Source organism: Cylas formicarius, unplaced genomic scaffold (assembly GCF_029955315.1).
Source record: "Cylas formicarius isolate icCylForm1 unplaced genomic scaffold, icCylForm1.1 PGA_scaffold_4__25_contigs__length_36172078, whole genome shotgun sequence".
Classification (NCBI taxonomy): Eukaryota; Metazoa; Arthropoda; class Insecta; order Coleoptera; family Brentidae; genus Cylas; species Cylas formicarius.
In genome coordinates, this window is record NW_026844334.1 from 1,747,910 (window position 1) to 1,761,428 (window position 13,519).

The window sequence follows — 13,519 nt, forward strand, 5'->3', positions numbered from 1 at the left end:
AAACAAATCCACGTGATTTGTGTTGTCTAAGTATATGACCTGCTACAACCCATATATATGTATATATGTGTAAAGTAGTCATTAAATAGTATTATTATTATTGTTATTAGCAGGTTAAAATTTAAAAAATGATTCTACAATAAATTGGTGTGGAAGAGTAGAAAAAAAAATTAATTTTCCCTCGATAGAGTAAAATTTTGCAACATCTTCATCCCGGTTTAGTCAACTTCCTAGGTTTCGGCGGCACATCAATCATCCCTGGAACAATCACGGCCGAACGACGCCGCCGAAAATGCATCTGCTCAGGCGACGCCGACGTCCCGACGCTTAATTCCGGAGGACGCGATTTCGCAGTTTTATCACGACAGGCAGAGGACAGACGAATTGCCAAAGTGTGACCCGAATCAAGATAAATTTTGGCCCGACTATGGCACAATTACGTGGGCCAAGAAAAGCACTTTGTTTCGCTGATTACGGTGCAAACTTGGGCGTACGGTTTTGCTTTCTCCTAAATTTCCCAACCAGCTTTTTGACCGACACGAGGAAAGAGTTTTCCGAAAGAATAACTTAAATTTTCCATATCACTGGCCTTAAAAAGATATATTGTTTACCCTCTTATTTCTTTAATGAAGGTCTTTTTTTAATTGTTAATGTAGCGATTTTATATTAATGGTCATTATCTGGTCATGTGCCGCAGTTACTTTTGAAAAAGTGACTTAAACTACTTTGTTGAAGGGTCAGCCTCCACATTTTGAAGTATTCTTACTTTTCTTGCTTATTGGCCATCACAGTAGCAGTTGGATAATAAGCTTTTTTAATGGAAACTAATTTGTAACGGATTGTGACTATGACTTTTTCAAATTTTATTAAGTTCTATTAGGTAAAATCGAGCCGAAAATAAAAAATCGATTGGTGGCTAAACGATAACCCTTATCGACTTAAAACAAGGGTAACAATTTTTGGGAATTTGTGATTCTGCTGAAGGCAAATAGACCTATTTTGCAATATAAGAATATAAAAAAAAAGTTCTCCCCTGTACGCTTTATTTTATAACGACGATTTTCCCATTAACCCAACTGCGTTAAAGGTAACATTTAAGGTTTCCGAAAAGCCTGTATAAACTTTTCATTGAGATAAACAAAAAATATTAATAAACTGACCGTCATAACCATGCAAATTGTGGATCAAGGTCGAAAGCTTTTAAAACTTTGCAAAGTAATTATTAGAAAAGTATTTATTTATATTTATTTCACGAAATTTCGTGAAAATCTGACCTTTTAGTTCTTATTTATTTTGGCTAGCTTAATTTTGACAAGCTAAGGCAAATTAAAAACTAATTGTTTGATACAGTGCGTTAATTGATATACCATCTTAACTTTCGTTTAGAGCCTTCAAAGCTCAGAGCAAACAAGTCAAGAACCGGAAACGCGTTCTCTACCCTGTTATAAGTACGGGTATATCTGATAATTAGACAGTTAGAAGCATAGTTTGAGTGATATATACATAAGGTTGTTCGGAAAGTCATTTCGTTTTTTCCCGTCAGAGGACTTAATTACGTTTTTTCGAAACCAACTTCACACTTAAGCCGCATAACCATTATATGTCTTGAGAGCTGATATTGCAAGGGTTGTGTGTGAAAAAGTTCTATTAATTCTACGCAGTAGTTTTTGGTTGGTGCCCTTTTAAATATGGAGAGCAAAAAACAGGATTTTCGTCATATTTTACTTTTTTACTTCAGAAAAGGTAAAAATGCTGTCCAAGCGAGAAAAAAATTGCCGCATGTGTATGGAGAAGGCGTGTTAACAGTACGCCAGTGCCAGAACTGGTTTGCAAAATTTCGATCCGGCAATTTTGATGTCGAAGGTGCACCACGGTCTGGAAGGCCGCGATAAAGATGCGATAAAGGCATCAGTTGATGCAAATCGGCGAATAACCACACGAGAGATCGGTGAGAGATTAAATTTGTCGAATTCGACTGTTTATGGCCATTTGAAAGGCATGGGCTTAACCTCGAAGCTCGATGTGTGGGTGCCCCATGTCCTTACGGAGCGAAATTTGTGTCGTCGCGTTGACGTGTGTGATTCGCTCTTCAAACGTCAAGAAAATGATCCATTTTTGAAGCGGATTATTACTGGGGACGAAAAATGGGTTGTATACAACAATGTTAAATGCAAGAGGTCATGGAGCAGAAAAGATGAACCGGCTCAAGGCGTGTCAAAAGCCAACATTCACCAAAAAAAGGTGATGCTCTCCGTTTGGTGGGATGTCAAAGGAATCGTTTTTTTGAGCTTTTGCCGGACAATACAACGATTAATTCAGAACTCTATTGTCATCAACTGGACAAATTGAATGATTCACTTAAAGAGAAGAGGCCCGAATTAATCAACAGGAAGGGTGTAGTGTTCCACCAGGATAATGCGAGACCTCACACAAGTTTGGTCACTCGCCAAAAACGTTTACAGCTTGAATGGGACGTACTGCAACATCCACCATATTCTCCAGATCTGGCGCCTTCCGACTACTATTTGTTCCGGTCCCTGCAAAATTTTTTGGATGGCAAAACCTTTACCTCAAATGAAGATGTCAAAAACCACCTGAACCGGTTTTTTGCCAACAAGGACCAAAACTTTTATGAGAGGGGAATTATGTTACTGCCAGAAAGATGCCAAAAGGTGTTGGACCAGAATAGCCAATATATAATTTCATAAAATATTTATTCATTATACGAAAACTGTCTTTCATGTTCCCCAAAAAAACGAAATGACTTTCCGAACAACCCAATAGATACAGCGAGGGTTTGCCTCTTTCAAAAAAGGCAGTGATTAAAGTTAAAATATATTTTTCCAAAATGAAAGGAGATTCAATAAAAATGTTTACAACCTTATAAAGAAAATGTTAATCAAGATTTATTCTACGATTTTCCAAATACATAGAATAGAAATATAAAAATTCTCATAATTCATAGCAATTAAAAATTTTGGTTGGATTTTTTATAATTAAATCCATTAGTAACCCGCAGAATAAATCCAAGTTAGTTTTTGTTAAAGTGAGTTATTAGAAAAACCAGAGTATTTTTAAAAGCTGCACTAGCAGCGTTGCGTAAACTAATTCATCGCTTTATAATTTAAATCTCACCGTACCTACTTTTTTTTATTCAAAATTTAATTTTAACGGTAGTCGAACTTTCGAGACACTGTAGACTCTGGCAATATAATATTTGCAGCGCGTTTTCTAGTCACTCCCCCCAGGGGCATATTGAATTTTTTTTCATATCACCGTTGCCAGATCAAAGCAGAACTTTGCCTTTATAGAGATTTTCGCAAAACGGCGGGGCATTACAATGGAACTTTATGATGCAAACGAGATAGACCAGCGAGCAAAAAAATATCAGTGCGCAGCAAACAAATTGAAATTAAATGAAATCTACGAAAACGTTCCATCCATTGTAATCGTTTTTAACTTGTCACAAAGCCAGCAGTTTATCGTAAATTATAAATTAACCTGTTAAAGAAAGAATTCATAAAAATAACAAAAAAATAATGAATAAACAACGTATGGTGAGTTTCTATGCAACTTATAATTTTTAACTAACCAAAACTAATGGTAGGTTAAAAAATCAGTTAATTTATTATCAGAAACTCATATTGCGTTTATAAAAAGAAATTATAATTCATAGCGAATTATAAATTGGGATTAGCAGCTAAAATATGACCTAACAATTTATGCTGGGTTGCTAAAAATTGAAAACTAACTAAACTAAAACTAACCAAAAAAAACTTATAGGGATTAGCAACTAAAATGTGTCATAACAGTTTGTGTTACTACAGTACACAACTAACCAAAACTAATCAAAACAACTGGTTGGTTAAAAAATCAGTTAATTTATTATCAAACCATTATATTGCGTTTATAAAAAGAAATTATAATTCATAGCGAATTATAAATTGGGATTAGCAACTAAAATATGACCTAACAATTTATGCTGGGTTGCTAAAAATTGAAAACTAACTAAACTAAAACTAACCAAAAAAAAACTTATAGGGATTAGCAACTAAAATGTGTCATAACAGTTTGTGTTACTACACAACTAACCAAAACTAATGGTTGGTTAAAAAATCAGTTAATTTATTATCAAAAACTCATATTGCGTTTATAAAAAGAAATTATAATTCATAGCGAATTATAAATTGGGATTAGCAGCTAAAATATGACCTAACAATTTATGCTGGGCTGCTAAGAATTGAAAACTAACTAAACTAAAACTAACCAAAAAAAAATTAATACTTCTAGGGATTAGCGACTAAAATGTGTCATAACAGTTTGTGTTACTACACTACACAACTAACCAAAACTAACCAAAACTAATGGTTGGTTCAAAAATCAGTTAATTTATTATCAAAACCTCATATTGCGTTTATAAAAAGAAATTATTATTCATAGCGAATTATAAATTGGGATTAGCAGCTAAAATATGACCTAACAATTTATGCTGGGTTGCTAAAAATTGAAAACTAACTAAACTAAAACTAACCAAAAAAAAACTTATAGGGATTAGCAACTAAAATGCGTCATAACAGTTTGTGTTACTACAGTACACAACTAACCAAAACTAATCAAAACTAATGGTTGGTTAAAAAATCAGTTAATTTATTATCAAACCATTATATTGCGTTTATAAAAAGAAATTATAATTCATAGCAAATTATAAATTGGGATTAGCAACTAAAATATGACCTAACAATTTATGCTGGGTTGCTAAAAATTGAAAACTAACTAAACTAAAACTAACCAAAAAAAAACTTATAGGGATTAGCAACTAAAATGCGTCATAACAGTTTGTGTTACTACACAACTAACCAAAACTAATGGTTGGTTAAAAAATCAGTTAATTTATTATCAGAAACTCATATTGCGTTTATAAAAAGAAATTATAACTCATAGCGAATTATAAATTCGGATTAGCAACTAAAATATGACCTAACAATTTATGCTGGGTTGCTAAAAATTGAAAACTAACTAAACTAAAACTAACCAAAAAAAAAACTTATAGGGATTAGCAACTAAAATGTGTCATAACAGTTTGTGTTACTACACAACTAGCCAAAACTAATGGTTGGTTAAAAAATCAGTTAATTTATTATCAAAAACTTATATTGCGTTTATAAAAAGAAATTATAATTCATAGCGAATTATAAATTGGGATTAGCAACTAAAATGTGTCATAACAGTTTGTGTTACTACACTACACAACTAACCAAAACTAATGGTTGGTTAAAAAATCAGTTAATTTATTATCAAAAACTTATATTGCGTTCATAAAAAGAAATTATAATTCATAGCGAATTTTAAATTTTGGATTAGCAACTAAAATGTGTCATAACAGTTTGTGTTACTACACTACACAACTAACCAAAACTAATGGTTGGTTAAAAAATCAGTTAATTTATTATCAAAAACTTATATTGCGTTTATAAAAAGAAATTATAATTCATAGCGAATTATAAATTGGGATTAGCAACTAAAATGTGTCATAACAGTTTGTGTTACTACACTGCACAACTAACCAAAACTAATGGTTGGTTAAAAAATCAGTTAATTTATTATCAAAAACTTATATTGCGTTCATAAAAAGAAATTATAATTCATAGCGAATTTTAAATTTTGGATTAGCAACTAAAATGTGTCATAACAGTTTGTGTTACTACACTACACAACTAACCAAAACTAATGGTTGGTTAAAAAATCAGTTAATTTATTATCAAAAACTTATATTGCGTTCATAAAAAGAAATTATAATTCATAGCGAATTTTAAATTTTGGATTAGCAACTAAAATGTGTCATAACAGTTTGTGTTACTACAATACACAACTAACCAAAACTAATGGTTGGTTAAAAAATCAGTTAATTTATTATCAAAAACTTATATTGCGTTTATAAAAAGAAATTATAATTCATAGCGAATTATAAATTGGGATTAGCAACTAAAATGTGTCATAACAGTTTGTGTTACTACAATACACAACTAACCAAAACTAATGGTTGGTTAAAAAATCAGTTAATTTATTATCAAAAACTTATATTGCGTTTATAAAAAGAAATTATAATTCATAGCGAATTATAAATTGGGATTGGCAACTAAAATGTGTCATAACAGTTTGTGTTACTACACTACACAACTAACCAAAACTAACCAAAACTAATGGTTGTTTAAAAAATCAGTTAATTTATTATCAGAAACTTATATTGCGTTTATAAAAAGAAATTATAATTCATAGCGAATTATAAATTGGGATTAGCAACTAAAATGTGTCATAACAGTTTGTGTTACTACACTACACAACTAACCAAAACTAACCAGAACTAACGGTTAGATAAAAAATCAGTAAATTTATAATCAAACCATTATTTATATTATGTTTATAAAAAGAAATGAAAACTTATAGGGAATTATAAATTGGGATTAGCAACTAAAATATGTTTCTTGAGGTTTTATAAGAAAAATTATCTGAAGTATGAATAAAATCACACAGCAAAACTTTAACAATTTTCTTCACATTTATGAAATTCAATTTTTTTGTAACTGTAACAGAAAATTACCATATTTTCCGTAGGAAGCCAATTTTAACGCCCACAGTAATTGAAATACCGGATCTTTTTTTCAAACTTTGACGTTTTTGCGAAATACGACCGAAATTAATGCTCACGTGAGCGGCAAAGGATCCTTGTGCGAGTCTGCAAATTAAAATAAGCCACCGAGCAAATCCTTTTTCGGATTTTTAGATTGAGAAACGTCCTCTTACGGCTTAGGCGGAACCGTATAGGATTAATGCTCCCAGATTTGTTACTACTTTGCCACGAATGTGCACGAAATCCTGTCTGCAGTAAGGGGCGTCCATGTTTATCTTGAATTCGAGCCCTTTTTCCATTTTTGTGGTAGAAAAGAGGCTTCTCTAGGCAAAGTTTTGTGCTTATGCTGCTATGACATTTTTTTATTTTTTTTTTTAAGTTCTTTATTTATCCTAAGATAAATAAACGCCTGTGCATCAGATTCTTAGGTAGACGCAAGTTCTGTTGTACATACACGATGAAAGCACTTAATATAACTAAAAAAACTTAGTCGAACATAATGATCTAAAAATAGTCAATATAATAATAATAATAACAATAATAATACATTCATTGTTGTATCAGAAACACAGTTAAAATTACCATAATTTGTATTTAATGCATGTCCAACAAAGGGCTTTTTCTTTTTTAAACAAAAATATGAAGACAATTTTTTACTATTTACACCCATATTGCATCTGTTGCTGTAAGCCAATTTTCGATTTGCATCAGCTGTTCTTAATTTTATTTTGATGTGATCCCACCAAATCTAAACTTTTTCATGGTATGTGAATACGGAGAGGTGCGCCATAATAATAATACTGACGATTTAGTTGGGTTTAGCTGACACAGATGATCATAGGCAGTTTTCTTAAGTTACCATAGAGCAGCATTAATGAGAATTTTGGCTTTTTAGTTTAAGTAAAAGGAAATGAATATTTGATCTGAAATGCTCCTGTAAAATTAGAAGCATCAATATATGACAAGAGAGCCAGGATACTACACTGTGGTACTTCCAGTCGAATACTTGTTACTTTCGAAAATCGATGATACCGAATTTTTCGAAAGTATCTGCGCTCGTATAAAAATTTTATGTCTCGGTCCGTTCTTCGTTCTCTGTTCTCCGTTCTCGTCTTTTGGTTTTTCCTGAATGGCGATATAGCGATTTCGTCTATCACATACGCTGTTCGAGATATTTGAAAAAATCCAAATGAAAATCACCATTTCTTGCCCTCAATCTAGACGCGATGACGTCATTTACTATTACCACATACTGCGTGGTTTTAGGAAACAAGTAATTGCTTGAAAACTATTTACTCTATTGGAAAAATTCGTATACCAGGAAACTAAGGAGATCCAGGGCGATATCCTCTATTGCAACGTTATATACAGGGTACCTCGTTTATGGGCAAAAAATTCTAATAGATTCTAGAAATTTCCGGTGTTGTGGGTGAATTCTTGACGATAAATGAAAAACTTTTGAAGATGTAATAATTTGATATGAACAGTATCGTAAATTTTGTCGAAAGAGAGTTTAAGGTTTCATCTATATCACAGCTGATTAAAATCTGTGGAGTTTTTTGTTTTTGAAAGAGGTGTTACTTTCTCGTTTTTTCCTTCACTTTGTTTTCAGCAAAACCTTTTTGCTCCAAATTGTTGTGGGTGGTTGGTAGAACTACTCCAAATTTGAATTTCAGAACGAAAGATAAAAAAATAATAAACTGACCGTCATAACCTCACAGATTGTGGATAAACGTCGACGAAATCAATACGCAGTTTTGCGAGGATTACGCGGGATACGTACCTATGGGAATCATCTCCGGTAATCCGTTTGAACACCGCCATTGCAGTGCGCACAAGATCAGAAGCGTCCGCAAATTGATGGCCATGACATCTGAAAACAGAAGAGGGCGCCGTCAAAAGCGTTTGAGAAATAACGAGTTCGAAGTTTGAGATAACGAAACTATTCGTGACGACGAACGCGCAGGGTTTTTTTCACCCTAATGCTAATGATCGTTAGTCGGAAGACACTTTAGCGTATAAAAGGCTTCGAGTGTATCGTTAGCGTTCCATTTGCATCGCGAAATGGAGAGAGTCGCGCCTTGGTTCTGCGACGAGAGATGTTTCGTTTGTTTGCCACTCCACGGGTTTTCCGGCTATTGTTTCCGAAGGTCCCTTTAAGTTAGTAACATGTTGTTGTTTTACATTGAAATTAATAATTTCATCACGTCAGAAAAATGGCACTATCGACAATCTCGTCTTCTAAGCTTTTGTTGTTTTTTAGTTTAACTCAAAAAACTCGTAAAGATTTCTAGCAAATTGGACGTCTGTACTGCAGGATTCCAGTCGGATGCAGGATTTGCAGGATTCCAGTCGGAGTTCAACGAGCGAACGGATGATATCCCGGAATATAGTGTCATCACATTTTTCCATCCGTGAATCAATACGTGAGAATATATATATATATATATATATATATATATATATATATATATATATATATATATATATATATATATATATATATATATATATATATATATATATATATATATATATATATATATATATATATATATATATATATATATATATATATATATAAATATATATATATATATATTTGATCAAACCCTTATGTTGCGTTTATAACAACTTATTGGGCATTTATAAATCAGCAACTAAACGTCGAGCTAACCGCTTTTGATGGGTTTATGAAAAAGCAATGAAATTATGAAATATTAACTTAACAAGTACAAAAAAAGCAGATTGTGTATTTTTTTGGGGTTTTATAAAAAAAAATCTGAAGTATGAATAAAATAACACAGGAAAACTTTAACAATTTTCTTCACATTTATGACATTCATTTTTTTTTGCAGCAATAACAGAAAATTACCATATTTTCGGTAGGAACGCCAATAGTAATTGAAATACTGAATCTTTTTCTCAAACTTTGTGGTTTTTGCGAAATAGGACCGAAATACACTCTCACGCGAGCGGGTTGGGTTTGTAATAATTTAAAACTAATCAAAACTAACCAGAACTAATGATTAGTTAAAAAATCAGTAAATTTATATTCAAAATAATCAAATGTTTTGTTTAAAAGAAAAAATTACAACTTATTGGGCATTTATAAAACAGGATTAGCAATTAAATGATGGCTTAACCACATTTGAGAGTTATAAAAAAGCAATGAAATTATGAAATATTAACTTAACAAGTATAAAAAAAACAGATTGCGGATTTTTTTCGAAATTTATAAGAAAAATTATATGAAGTATGAACGAAGTAACATAGCAAAACTTTAACAATTTTCTTCACATTTGTAAAATTCAATTTCGTTGTAATAATAACTGAAAATTACCATATTTTTGGTAGGAAAATTATTTTCTCAAACTTTATGAGCTGAATATAAGTACCGCCAAACTAGCGACAACTCTAGCTTACTAAAAAAAAATTTTTATCCCCAAAACAGCTCAGAAAGCTACAATTTATGTACAGAATATAGAATGTTTCGCAACAAATTTGAAGGATATTAACGAAAAAAAATTTCTTAAGCAAATTGTAAGTAGTACAATCGGGAGGGGTGCGTAGTCAGCATTTATCATTCGTAGTTTCTACGCTTCCAAGTATTTAATAATAAAAATCCTTTTTGCGTCTCGAAAATCTGCAGATTCCGATCTCAATGCCGCTAGTCACAAAACGTCTCAATGGGATCAGGAAGTTTTTCAATTTATCAACGCTGGGGATGACGACTTCCCCGCCCACCCTAAGTTTCGAAAACACAGATGGAGACGTCTTGAGAAAGTCGTTACAACCGCTTTGAATTTTGACACTTTCACTCGTTTTGAAACGTTCCCTTTACAGTTGGACGAAATGCCGGCAAAAACGATCGCGTAATGGCCACATTTTCGTTCCAATTCAAGGAATATTTTTATAATAATTCTTCTCGTAATAATTTGATCTACGAACAGTAATTGCAATAATAAACAATTAATTGTTGTTACTCTTATAATTATTATTATATCTCTAAATAAAAGATACATCTTCAAATTTTATATATACAATATATACGAAATTCTAGTCAGTATAATAGGAAGCAAATTAAACATTGTGGCTTTAGCAATGTAGATCAAAATTACATTTCGATTTCAATGCAATTTAAATTAACGGGACTCTTTAATTTTTTAAGATTCTATGATAAAATGATTCGCAAACTTTAAGTATAGTAATTTTATACGGGGTTGACGTGTCCTAATTTAATTGGAATTTCAAGTTGCTATAATTTGATTAATTTAAATGAAACATCTTATGTTGTAGCTTACCGGAGGCCGGAATCCTACAGTTTTTTATTTATAAGGTTGTTCGGAAAGTCATTTCGTTTTTTCCCGTCAGAGGACTTAATTACGTTTTTTCGAAACCCACTTCACACTTAAGCCGCATAACCATTATATGTCTTGAGAGCTGATATTGCAAGGCTTGCGTGTGAAAAAGTTCTATTAATTCTACGCAGTAGTTTTTGGTTGGTGCCCTTTTAAATATGGAGAGCAATAAGCAGCATTTTCGTCATATTTTACTTTTTTACTTCAGAAAAGGTAAAAATGCTGTCCAAGCGAGAAAAAAATTGACGGATGTGTATGGAGAAGGCGTGTTAACAGTACTCCAGTGCCAGAACTGGTTTGCAAAATTTCGATCCGGCAATATTGATGTCGAGGATGCACCACGGTCTGGAAGGCCGGTCGAAGCTGACAAAGATGCGATAAAGGCATTAGTTGATGTAAATCGGCGAATAACCACACGAGAGATCGGTGAGAGATTAAATTTGTCGAATTCGACTGTTTATAGCCATTTGTCCCATGTCCGTACGGAGCGAAATTTGTGTCGTCGCGTTGACGTGTGTGATTCGCTCCTCAAACGTCAAGAAAATGATCCATTTTTGAAGCGGATTATTACTGGGGACGAAAAATGGGTTGTATACAACAATGTTAAACGCAAGAGGTCATGAAGCAGAAAAGATGAACCGGCTCAAAGCGTGTCAAAAGCCAACATTCACCAAAAAAAGGTGGTGCTCTCCGTTTGGTGGCATGTCAAAGGAATCGTTTTTTTTGAGCTTTTGCCGGACAATACAACGATTAATTCAGAAGTTTATTGTCATCAACTGGACAAATTGAATGATTCACTTAAAGAGAAGAGGCCCGAATTAATCAACAGGAAGGGTGTAGTGTTCCACCAGGATAATGCGAGACCTCACGCAAGTTTGGTCACTCGCCAAAAACTTTTACAGCTTGAATGGGACGTACTGCAACATCCACCATATTCTCCAGATCTGGCGCCTTCCGACTACTATTTGTTCCGGTCCCTGCAAAATTTTTTGGATGGCAAAACCTTTACCTCAAATGAAGATGTCAAAAACCACCTGAACCAGTTTTTTGCCAGCAAGGACCAAAACTTTTATGAGAGGGGAATTATGTTACTGCCAGAAAGATGGCAAAAGGTGTTGGACCAGAATGGCCAATAAATAATTTAATAAAATATTTATTCATTATACGAAAACTGTCTTTCATGTTCCCCAAAAAAAACGAAATGACTTTCCGAACAACCCAATATAAATGGTCTAAAAAAGTCCTCCTTTTCTGCAAATGCATTTAACGCCCACGCGAAAAATTGAATTAGATTGTGAAAATCATTTGAATCAATTTAATAGCCAAAAGCAGAGGTTTTATGATATCTAATTTCGTAAAAATATTTTATTCATCTTATATCAATATTATATTTATTTTTATTATATTATCAATATACATAATTTTAATAACTGAGATTTGGAACAGAGTCTACTGTCACAATCTGCTGTAATCATTTAAATGCTTCTTATGTATTTGAGAAATTAAAATAAGATTACACATTCACAAAATTCAAATTATTTAGGAAACATTGAGGATTAGATAATGAAAACCACATTGAAACACATTTATTTTGATCGTTTTAGCCAAAAATATTATAATATGCAGCAAGATCTGTTTTTAAAAAGTAAAACTGTAATGCTGTTAGCACTTTTGGGGCAACCCGTATAGTATTGACATATCCCAAAAGTACAACCTGTTGAATTTAGAATTCTACGGAAAAAATCTTGCTACGTTAGACATTTTGTTATACAGGGTGAGTTAGAGTAAAGTTCATTTTCTCATTGGTTTGAAAAGTAATGGTAAATGCAGTAGTTGTAATGATTGTTAGGATACACACGTAAAAATTATTAGTATACAGGGTAGCTCGAATTAAACAACATATTTTTAAATTTTCTTTTGAATTCGCTTTGAAATTCCTCCACTTTTTTATTAATAAAAATACGTACATAAACCTAATGGCTTTTCTAATTTTTTACACTTGCAAAAAATTTCGATTGCGCAATTAATTTTTAAGGTAGATCACTCATTTTTGATATTAGCGTTTTTCGAAGATGACGTAAAAAATATATGTATATTCCGATGATTTCACCATACCATACATATCTTTTTTCTTGGGGATTTTACAAAAACCTACAACTTTTATTAATTAATTTATTATAATTGTTTTTCATAATTAATGTTTTAGCAATAGTCTTAGACAAAGACAGGGTGTTGAAAAAATTAAAATAAATATTAAAGTATAAAAATAGGTATAAGACGTACTTAAAAAAAGTTGTAGGGCTTACGCGAGATTTTTAAGAAAAAAAAAATGGTGCGCAAAAATATTCGTATGGGCATGTATTATTATTAATAAAAAAGTTGAAGAATCGAAAACAAAATGTGAAATATTAAAAAAAAAAGTTTTATTCGTAGCGCATTCTTGAGCCACCCTGTATACTTTCAATTATTTTTAATTAATTAATAAACTTTTGTGTTTGCCATTTTCTCATAACTTTTGAAACCAATGAGA

General features: G+C 32.1%; 1 protein-coding gene across 2 annotated transcripts in view; it reads right to left on the minus strand.

The window, feature by feature from the left end:
* LOC132701259 (glutamate receptor ionotropic, kainate 2) overlaps nucleotides 1-13,519 on the minus strand; it is a 143,897-nt gene that overhangs the window by 55,532 nt on the left and 74,846 nt on the right. For both annotated transcript variants that reach the window (XM_060669050.1, XM_060669049.1), the window contains exon 2: nucleotides 8,412-8,501. In XM_060669050.1, coding sequence (XP_060525033.1) covers nucleotides 8,412-8,496 — 85 coding nt within the window. In that variant the 5' untranslated portion in view covers nucleotides 8,497-8,501. The remainder of the gene's footprint in view (nucleotides 1-8,411; nucleotides 8,502-13,519) is intronic.